The sequence below is a fragment of the Hetaerina americana genome, unplaced genomic scaffold (assembly GCF_022747635.1).
Source record: "Hetaerina americana unplaced genomic scaffold, ioHetAmer1.1.p SCAF_8, whole genome shotgun sequence".
Lineage (NCBI taxonomy): Eukaryota > Metazoa > Arthropoda > Insecta > Odonata > Calopterygidae > Hetaerina > Hetaerina americana.
In genome coordinates, this window is record NW_027287427.1 from 66287565 (window position 1) to 66299147 (window position 11583).

General features: G+C 36.1%; 1 protein-coding gene across 2 annotated transcripts in view; it reads left to right on the forward strand.

Moving 5' to 3' along the window:
• The window catches only part of LOC139697905 (LIM domain transcription factor LMO4.1-like), a 322837-nt gene extending 312796 nt beyond the window's left edge, over nt 1-10041 (forward strand). For both annotated transcript variants that reach the window (XM_071596767.1, XM_071596768.1), the window contains one exon: nt 6974-10041. In XM_071596767.1, coding sequence (XP_071452868.1) covers nt 6974-7258 — 285 coding nt within the window. In that variant the 3' untranslated portion in view covers nt 7259-10041. The remainder of the gene's footprint in view (nt 1-6973) is intronic.
• The last annotated feature ends 1542 nt before the right edge of the window (nt 10042-11583 follow it).

Genomic DNA, 11583 nt, shown 5'->3' on the forward strand with positions numbered 1-11583 from the left:
GAGTACTACGATCGGTGAGTGAATATTCAACTTTATACAAGCTACTAAAATATAATTAACTTGTAGTTAAGTGTTGTCAATTCTAATCTGTGCCCAAATTACCGTGGTTTTCAGTTCTACGAGTATCATTTTAAAAATTTCCCATTTGCGTGGCCAGTAAATATGTCAGGTATCAAGAAATTAAAACTCGAATTAATCCGGCTCGCAAAAATTGTACCAAAGGAATCCTCCACTCTTTCTCTTCCCCCCCCCCCACGTGATTTTTCGATTAATAAAATGTCACGTTCACGCCGTATGTAAATCGCCAAATCTATAAGTGGGCCGGAGTATCACGCAAGGACATATATATTCGACGGAGGAGAGGGGAAAAAAATCCGGAACAAACATCTCGTTGTCAAAGTAGTTAATATGAGGGATCGCTTTATTTTTGGATTTTGTGTGCGTCTCGCGAATTTATCACCGAACCCGAAACCCCGTCTCTCTCCCACGCCCACCCGATTTCCAACCCCCTCCATCCACTCCACACACCCACCCCCTACCACATCCATATAGTGTGCTTAGGTCCCCCGCCCACTCCGCCCCGCTCATTCCATTTTCATCTGCCCCGATCCCCGGAGCTCTCCCTCATTGCCTTCCGTATCTCGGAGGAGCAGTGCTGCCACCTCGCGTCCCCGCTTAATATCGTGATTAATGACAGTGATTTACGGGATTAGCGCGAGGGGAGCGTGGGCGCAGGCGAAATTAAAGTCGGTTTTTGGATGAAGTGACCGACATAAAAGGGTGGCAGGGAATGTCGGGGGACAGAAGAGGGGGGAGGAGGGCTTGGTTAGTTCATGTTGGTGGAAGGGGTGAGGGAGATGTTGGAGTGAAGTATGGAGGGATAGAGAGTGAGTTTGGGGTTGAATGAGGGAGATAGATGGTGCCTTTATTTTTGGGGTGAGAATGAGACTCTAGTCTCTGCTACTACACAACATCGTGTCGCAAATGTCCTATATCTAGGTACACGTGATACGTACTTGGCTAGCTAGCGGTAAGATGCATGGCAAGGGGTGACTTCATAGCGTTCGAAGAGCAGTGGTCCTTTGCCATGCATGAAAGGCTATATTACATAAATTGTAAATAAACAAATTTAATTTAATAAACAAATATTAGGTAAAACTGGGTAGTATTCAAGAGGCATTCAATGGGTCTGTTATTGCACCTGGATTGATACCGTCCACCAATTCAAAGTTTTTTTGCCGATCTCCCAGAGTAAATTAGTTATGATTTCATAATATATCCAATATTTAACCTTACATGATATATAATTGCGATATATGGGGCACATCAACGACGGACAAGGGTCTATCCTTTTGGAGCAAGAATGAAAACTTCTGTTTTTCCTTCCCAAAAACCATTTGGCACCAATTTTGCGAAATAATTAAGCATACGTTTTGCTTAATGTACCTAATATTTATTCAAACATGATAAAGTCACTATTAGATGAGTTTTAATACGGAAATATTCAAACACAATACAAATAATTAAAGATAAGTTTTAGTCTGATTTCAAGAAAGAAATAATTTCAACACATTAATTCAATTACGGACAGATTTTATCAACACTTGTGGGTAAAATAAGGATTTTTGGAGTATGAGGGACGGGAGGAGTGAGTGGGAGAGATGAAGCAGGAGAAGGAAGACTAAGGGTGGAGTGAGAGAAAGATCAAAAGGATGGGTGTAATGTCCAAAAGAGCCCGTGGTGCTTGGAAGTACGGGATGAGCGGACGGAAATCTGACAGCGGAGAGCCGCGGTGTGAGGGATCGTTGGGTGTGTTTTTGTGAGAGTGTGTATGTGTGAGAGTGTTTATGTGTGAGGGTGTGATTGAGAAGAGGGGAGTGGAGGGAGGAGGGAGAGTTTTTGTGCGAGAGGATAGAAGTTTGGGATAGATCAGGCATTTTTCGCGGAATATCGCCATAAATTACTTTCTTTTTTAATTCGGCAGTCGACGTTAACGTCTCTATCTCCCCCCTCCCGTGATTTCTCACGCCTCTGGCTGCGCCGAAAAAAACTTAATGTTGTCATATCAGAGGATGCTTTGCTCAGTCCTAACAATATTTACAGTAAGGTGAATAATTCGTCAAAACATTCTCTCCGACGATCCGACGATTTTCCATGGGCAAAACATCAGTAGTGCAGATATGCATTGAATAAATAATCCTTCGGACGAAACAGTAACGACCGTTGATTTTCCAAATTCACTTAATTCAAAGGATCTCATAGGTGAAGCACATCTCATGAATGTGGAATTATCACGCCACGTCCATGCGCAATATCCAGAAAAACAGTGTTGAGCATTTGTTCGTCACCTTCAGACAAGCGTTTGAATAATTCTAAGGAACTGCTATATATTTTGTAACAGTGACTTTTAACGGAGTCATCCACAAAATATCCATTACAATGCAACAATTTTAGAGTGTTAAATTAATTGGCCTTTACCGAGATCCAAAAATTCCCGGCAGGGCGAATAATGCTTACGCTCTGAAATTGTTGCATTGTAAATTGTTTGAATGCTTTTGTTTTTGCTCAGTTATATTCAAATCCAATTATCCGTTATAATAGGAAAACGTCTTAATGTTGTTACCGGCATCATTAAAAATGTTATCAATTCCTGTATTCCATTGTGCGTTCATGAATATTTACATGTACTTTCATATGGATCCTTATGCCTCTGTAGAATGAAAACTGAGGAAATACGCAACATACGTGTACATTATAAATACATGATTACAATTTCCTCTTCAAATTAATGATGGATAATTATTGTTGCAAATAAGAAAAAAATAATTATTATAAGGTAAATCTACCGGTTAAGGTAGGCTTTTGGATGGGCACAACTGCCAAATAAATATTTTGTGACTCTTAACAAAACACATACCAGCAACCTACTCTACATCAGGTCCCTCTTCATCTCCGAGTATTTCCTTCCTCCCTCCTCTCCGTCGAACATCCCTATCCTGTTCCTGCCCTTTCCTCGTTCGCCTAATATTCACCCCTAAATTACAGTCGTCAACATTCCACTGCTGATCAATGCGCCCTTCATCTATTTTTCCTGCCTCCATAAAGAAAAAATATATTAATATACAATAAAGATCTTCGTCTTCCTAATATTCATTATAAAATAATTTAAAAAGGCATAGTTTTGAAGCCAAAATATTCCATTTCCTTGAATAATTTTATTTTTTATGAGTGGAAAGATTAATAATATATTTGGTAATTGGAAATAACACTAGATCCATTAAATGTACTCTGAGAACTCTCGGAGAAACATTCACGTAGTTGTTATGCTAAGCTGCGAGCTATCTCATGCTATTCTTCGGAAAGAATAAGATATATTAATTTCACTTTGATTTTTCAGAACAATAATATTTGTACGCACGTAAAAGCGTAGCAAAAGATAAATTAATTTCAATTTTAGTCATTGGTTTTTTGATTGATTAGATAAGAGCTGAACCACCCAAGAGATAAGGGAGGCGTGTTTTTAGAGGAAGTGGATGCGTTTATTTTACACGAAAATGCGAACTTAAAATAAAACAAACTCTGAATAAATTGATTTTTGATACTCTAAAGTAATAACCAAAGGCAATATTGAAGAGTTTATCTTTTATAATTTGTTGAAGGGAAAACAATTGTTCTCGATACGAAGTGGATGGGGCGGAACATTTAAGCGGGGAAGGATAAGTCAGTCCCTCATCCAGCCCTTCCATCTACCTCTGCGTATGATATATCAATTGCAAATAATGAAACCCCGCCTTTTATAATGAGTTGGTCATTAATCAATATCTCATTTAATGTATTCACGGCCATTAGTTAAGTAATTTTCCTTTACTGAAATCTAGGTTTCAACAGCAGCCGTTATAGTTCACCCTAAAACCTTTAAGAATATCATTTTGTCTTATTTTGTTGATTACTTAACTTAACTCCCCCGAATAGGTATTTAAAGAGAAGGCTTAAATCTTAGAAAAAACGATCAATTCAAGTCCCGTTTTATTCATGGAAAAAATTGTATTAATTACACTCTGAAAACATTGACACATTTCTGAATATTTAAAAAGGGTTTATTCTAGAATGAATGTTTTATTTTACCGTGAACTCGCATTGAGACGATTTTTAAGTGTAAATGCAGGCGTTATTTTATATGAGACACTGTCTTAGGTATACTTAGGTAACTTTTTGGAAGGCTCTCATCTGATGATTTCGCCTGGCAACGAAACTATGGTCGTGAAAAATAGAAATTAGAGTGAAATCTGCCAAGTTAATTATTCCTCATGTACGCCTGATATTTCATATAATGGTGTTATGTTTCAGTCATGAGTTTTGTTGAAAAATTGAGGATGGGACTCTGATGATTCTTTCACGGTTATTACTATTCGCGTGAACGTTTTCAACAGTTAGATTTAATTTGTCACAATTTCGTTAATAACACATCAGGTAGATATTTTATTGTTCTGGTTGGTTGGTTTCGTTCAGGCATGATATTTTTTGAATGCATTAATTCCTATTGCTGAAGATATAACTTTAATATATAATAATCGTCCATTATATTACCATTAGACGATAAGCGTTCCAGTAATAGCTCCTCAGAAAGAACAAAAGTTAATTAATACTTGAAAAATACTTAGTATGATGCCCTCACTCAGTCTATATTATATATATATATATATATTAATATTTATTTTATTAGGTAATCTACCGGTTAAGGTAGGTTTTCGGATGGACACAACTACCAAAAAAATATTTTGACTCCTAACAAAACACAAAATCCAGTAACCAGATATATATATATATATATATTTATTTATTTATTTATATATATACATATATACACACACACACACACACACACATATATATATATATATATATATATATATATAAAGAAAAAAATATACACACATATACACACACACACGCACATCATTTATGGTAAAACAAGTTTTAATCCTGTATAAAATAAGATGAAGCGTCAGCACAAATGGAAACTTGCATTTTTTTTAATGAAAATCTGTCCTTCAAGGTATACCCACAAAGCAAAAACGGTGACTGGGTCACCTTATAAATGGGTTTAGCTCAGAGACGAGAAAGTGTTCTTGTGCTAGTTTTTGTGACGCTAGGGCCGTAAAACAGAGTCTTTCTCGTGATACCTTAATCTCCTAATCCCCTTTACCAGACGACTCTGGAATACGAGGACAGTATATACTCTACTTAAACCGCTGTCGGCCTCACGTCGTTCTCATATTCCCCACCGCTTTTAGCGTCAACCATGTTTAAGTTAGATTTCTTTCATGTATAAATATTTAGTCCGGCATAGCATTCTTGACTGCGAGAAGGTAGTTTTAAATTTTAACGAATAGATTTATAATTCAATGGTTAATATGTGCACATGCATTCATGGAATATGAATGCTCTTTTTAGGTCTCACAACCCATTCACCCAGTAAATATTGTTAAGTTAGGATTGTTTAGAAATCTTAATAAATTATTTCCTTTTTAAAATTGAGGACATTCATTTAATAAGTAATTCTTCAAATTTTAAAGTAAAATCATTAGGAAGAATAGCGATTTGAATGTCTATAATATATTGAGTGTTACTTGAGCTTTACTATCTGCCTATCTTTGCTATATAACCATCTCTACACATTTATTTTTTCTGAATTACAAATATTTATATTATTATTGTCCCTGCTATGTTCTAGGGAAATCAATTTTAATATATTTTTAACAATATGTAAAACTTCTGTCTTATCTGAAAGAAATTAACCAGGAAGCGCAGCTTTTTACGTCATTGTAGTGAAAATCAATAGTGAAAATCCTTTCAGTTCACAGGATAAATAATTAACATAATTCTAGTTATAAAAACCCCCATCGCTTATTAGCCACTTCTAATTTCGATCGTCTATACGATAAATTAGTGTTTTTATTCGTGAAGAAATTTTTCTGCAACAATGTAGAGTGTGTGTAAATAAAGTGTGGAAAAAAGTACTATCTCTCTTTCCATTTATTATAATGTAGAGTTGTCGTTTACAAATAGTTTCATCTCGTTCATTGTTACTTGAGACATATATGTAGACGTGATTCATTAGTGTATCCACTCAATATCTACCTTAAAACGTCAATCAGCACAATGAAAAAATATAATAGCAATTCTTTAACGGTATGGGTTAAAGGGTAGTTGTAAACTGAGAGTACATTTACAATTTATCAAGGTGTATGACTTCTTTTATCTCAAATATCATCATGCCTACGTTTAAGGTACATTAAAATCAATAAATACACAGCTTATGGAAAAAAATATCTTTTTGAATTGTTTTGTTAACGACGAAAGTGTGATCATCTCAAGTGTTAGCGTAAATTTTGCTCTTTTAGTAATTGAGCAAATAGGTTTGTATTCTTTCGGTTTTTAATCGCTCCAATCAAAACACTCCCAATATAATTAAATCTCTTTGCTTTCTATGAAACTTCATGTATAAATTAGATAATATGCGTAAAACTAGGCAAAAAATGCGTTTAATCCCCTCAAAGTAGAAAGCAGTTGGAGAATTACAGTTTACTTCTGCTATTTATTACCAGGTATAAGGAGGTTAGGGCAGTAAGAAAAGGTTTAGGTTCTCTCATAAAATTTTGACAAATTAATGAAAGTCTTGAATGAAATATGTACCTCTTACAAAAGTGTTATAACCTACAAAAATGTACATGATGAGAATTTCATTTAAAAAAGCTTGTGTGACAAAGGCTTCTTATCTTTAGATAATCTCAAAGATGATATGATTTAAACACCCCAGTTCTAAATGATATGGAACGAGTTAACACGCAAGTACTGAGATTAAAACCCATTAGGAATTTTGAATTTTCACATGTGCATTTCAGTTCATTGTAGTGAGGTAAATCACTTCCGCAGCGTTTAAACAACGATTTCTCTCATTTTAACATTCCAGGCTCCAGGAGGGAACCATGCGGGAGGCGGTTCCCCCATACCGCCATCTTCGAACCGCGGGGCACCCCCTCCGATGGGTCATCAGCCACCAATGCAGTGTGGTCTCGGCGCCGGAGGCCCGCATGGACCCATGGGGGGACCTCAGGATATGGGTGACCGTCGCGCCGCCAACGGGGACAACTCGGTTCCCAGCAGTGCGAATGGGGGCGCGGGTGGCTCTAACGTGTCCAACAACGGAGGATTCCCCGGGCCCGGCGACCCACTGGTCGGGTTCGAAAATAAATGAAGTTGGCTTTGCATGCCGTTCTGTGACGGCATAGATGGAGGAGGGGTGTCCGGTGTGGGCGGTGGTGGTCCCATGATGCCCTCGGGCGCGGGCGGGAGTGGCATCTGCATGTCCGGAGACCCGATGGGGATGATGTCGCAGCACCACCAACACCACCACGGACACCCCCACCATCAGCACCAGGATCAACAGCACCAGGCCCCACTGCCCGTTGAGTACACTCAGCAAGGAAGGAGGAAGAGGAGGAAGAAGAATTGAGGAGATCGTGTGGGGAAGATGGAGACTGCGGCGTCGAGGCTGTCAGAATTGGCGCGCGGTGGGTTGGCGGCGAACTTGGGCGAATGGCAACGTGAGCTGAAGGGCCAAGTGAGCCGCTCGAACATTCCGGACCTTTTTTTTATCGCTCTTCATTTATTGGGCTCTCCATCGAAGAGGGGAGCCGACGAGAATCGTCTCGGCGGAAGAATGAGAGGAAATATTTAGTCACGTGACGTGTATACCCTCCGCCGAATGGGGGAAAAGTCATGTACGGACTGAAGAATGTATAGTCCCGGGTTTCATAAAATATGTAAGTAGACATGAATCTCGCGTGCGGTTGCTGTAAATCGTTTTTCTTGGTGGTAGAGCTACTCGGATAGTCCCTTCCCTCCCCCCCTCCGAAGCTATTAATCAAAGACGTGGGCGCGTTTCATTTTGCCGTAATAGTATTCATACTCCATAGATAAGTAAAATTGTTGGCGTCTGTTTTGGATGGTAATCGCTGAATCATTGATTGGGGATGTTTAGCAGTCAAGATGGCTGTAAGTGTATTTGACCCTATCATTTGGCGGGCAAACTTGACTGAGTTTGAGTGAGAGGATGTATATAGTAAAAAAAGATGAAGAAACCCGAAGAATCTCAATAAAATAACGTTGACTTTGTCAATTCTGCTCGAATTCTCTTCGGATATACCGATTTTATGTATACTTGTAAGATACATTCATATAGAGGATACTTATTGTTTTATATAGAGCTCATTTTCCATCTCCTCGACCATGTTGTACGCTCTGTCCATCCTGTACAAATACTTGCTATTCCCTAAGGGTCTTTCAATTTTGGTATGTTTGTTGATGTTATTTGTTAGGCAGGTTTTCTTATGAGGAGGAGGAGAACTGGAATGAGATTTCAAGTCGATTCGGAAATTCATTCAGAGTTATATTTGCTCCTGGAAAGCCAGAGGAAAAAACGCTTTGGAATTTTTCGAAAACGACAAGAGAATAGCTGGTAGTCTACGCCTATTTCCTGTCCGTATAAATAACGTCGTTATAATCCAGCAAGTTTAGACACTCGGAAAATTTACCCTTCAATATGAATAAATGGCTTTATTACATTTTGACGCACAGATGGATAAGCGTTGGTTAACATTTTTTTCTTGTTAAATATTAAGTTCAAATAGGAATGTTTTTAAAGGATAAAAACAATATTTTGGCTATCAGTTGGTGGTGAAATGTTGTAATATCATTTTTATTGCATTAATAATCAATGAAAACGTTAACTCATTGATGAGTATAGTACTAGAAATGACGTAATTCTAAATAAGAATTATATTTAGGTTTACAGTTTACCTATATTTGCGGTGAATGTATCATTTTGGGCTTATTTCCGAGGAGGAAATAAGAAAAAAATAAATGTCCTTTGCGCTTTTAATGAAGTATGGGATGCAGTTCTTTGATGTTCGTGTTTAATAGATTTTTCAAGGAAAGGCTTTGATAAAAGATCGTTTTTTGCTTAAGGAATCATGTAAAAATTGACCTCAAAAATCGCGAATTCTTCCACGAAGGGAGTGGTTACAAATCAATGCAAAATGTTTTATTTCTAGTGATCCATCTCTGGTTTGAAATAACATTGTCAAATATGTGAGGTAATCCCGCAGCCTTATTTAATCTTCTGATCAATTTCCCATCCGATCTTTTCCCTGTCTGGGTGTCGTGGTCATTGAATGCTTCCATTCCATACACGTTCTAAATTGGATGTGAATATTTGAAGAATACGTACGGTAGGGAATAATAGATGTTCACTCTCTCCAAGGATTCTTCCAATGGTGAGTTCCATACCATTTTCTACGGCTAAAGTGTACATTTTTGTTGTGAATGCGTTTAGTGGACTACTAGAGCGAAGAAAAGCGGAAGGGTCGAATTATATTTTTGTCCATTATTGAATAAATTCTATGTTATAAGCTGTTTAGTCAAAGGAATAAGAAGTTGTTAGAGCCTGGTGTTCTATTCTTTCTGGAATCAACCTTTCGGTAGTCCTCTGGTCTCAAGTTTTTAGTTAATATTTCCTAAACTGGTGGTATATAAATACTGTCAAAAATATATATTGTTAATTTAATGCGAATTCATAATTTGATACTTTACATTGATGAAGCCATTACACTTTGAATGTTGCAAATTCAAATCCGCAACCGTTTTTTCAACTGAAATTCATGGACCAATCTCAAAAGTAATTAAATCTTGTGAAATGTTTTTTGAATACTCAATAATTAAGAATCTTCCACGTGCTAGGATGAAATAAAAACTATTAATTTTCCATTAGTTCATGTTAATTCATATAAGCCACCCGGCCGCAAATACCTAGTGAATATATGTTACAGTTTTAAAATGAATAAAATATTGCGGATATTATACTGTTAGATTAAATAAAAATTGTTTAAATTAAAATGCTTGAAAAATTATATTGTGAATATATCTCTTTTAAATTAGGATTGAATCCATCTCAGCATTGTGTTGTTTTGAGTCAAGTGTATCCAGAAGAAAAATCTGTTTCTTTTTAAAAATAAACTGTTATAATTACTAAAAGCAGCTGCATTTCAATTCCTCTTATTCTGACATATTTCCTTCAATGGTTATCTCAAAAAGTTTCGAATTTTATTTAATATATTATTTCCAAAAAAAAATACCTTTTACTTATTTTGCTCAATTTTTCCATTTTGACATTTGACATTGTAGCATTGTTTATCCTTTTATTGCATGTTATCATTTTTATTTGATTTTCATCCATAGTCTCTCCTTTATTTAAACTAGGGCCTGTATTAATGGAATCAGCCCTTCAAATACCTAAATAAAACTAATTTCAAGATATTTAAATGACAGAATTTTGATAATCGAGGTAAGTTGATGTAATGCTCCGAAAAATTTGGCGTAAACGTTACATTTTTAATTTTTTCATGAAAATATTATTTTTTTGAGAAATTTGTTTTAGTTTGCTTCTTTTCACTGTATATTTTTTGTTTTTATTTTTATGTTTTTACTGAAGAGGCTATATAAATCATGATTTCAAAATGTGTGACGAAAGGACTGGGTGGAGTACACCCGACTGAAGTATTTTGAAGCACTATGCTCCATCTATCCGGAGTTGTCGGTAAGTTCCTTTTAATTTTTATTTACATTCTAAAATCAGTATTTTCCAGGAAGAGAATCAAATAACTCACTCAAATGCATTCATTCTGTGACTACACAGTGACTTTTAGCCTCTTACCAGTGTCCATACAGAAATTGTAGCTATAAAAATAAACTATGTAGGAATAAAAGTAAATGTGATTCTCTAATGAAATTACCAGTACTTTAAATTAAAGGAAGTTTTCATGCAATAATTTATTGATTCCACACATTTTGCACTACTGTAAAGCATCTGTCCTGAGACAAAATGATTTCCTCTGTATCCAAAGTTAATTTTTAACATACTTAAGCAAGTTGGTTTATATTTTTTAAAAATTATTGCAGAATTGTATATTTAATTCCCTCATTCCAATAATGTTTTGCCATTTTTGTTTGATTGAGAATATCAAAATCTCGTTTTCCGTTCGTTAATGTGTAGAATGGTTTTCGAGTGAGTCTGCCTTTTAAATCATTAATCTTCCTCCTAAAAAAAATTTAGGCTGTTTAACCACTCTTACTGAAAGACAATCATTTTGAATAAAGTAAAAGGGATCATTGTTTTAACATCCGGATGCATATATATACGCTCATTTTGGACTTCTCCGTGACACAGTCTAACAAATTACCATGAATCCCTTTATTTTCCCGCAAAATTATAACTTGTAAATGTAGTTATTACTTAACAGTTTTTCAAAACAATTTCACATAATGATTTCATTCGAATGTTTGCGTCAAATTCGTTTGTACTTTCATTGTAAAAAGTGCACTATTCAGAAGAAACTGCATCATTATATTACTTACGAGAATGACACGAGCACAGTGCATCTCAGACACTGTTAATTTTGGTGTACCATCTCCTATTTTAGCAAAACTTTCATCAAATATCTATATAACGATCTTAAAAATAAT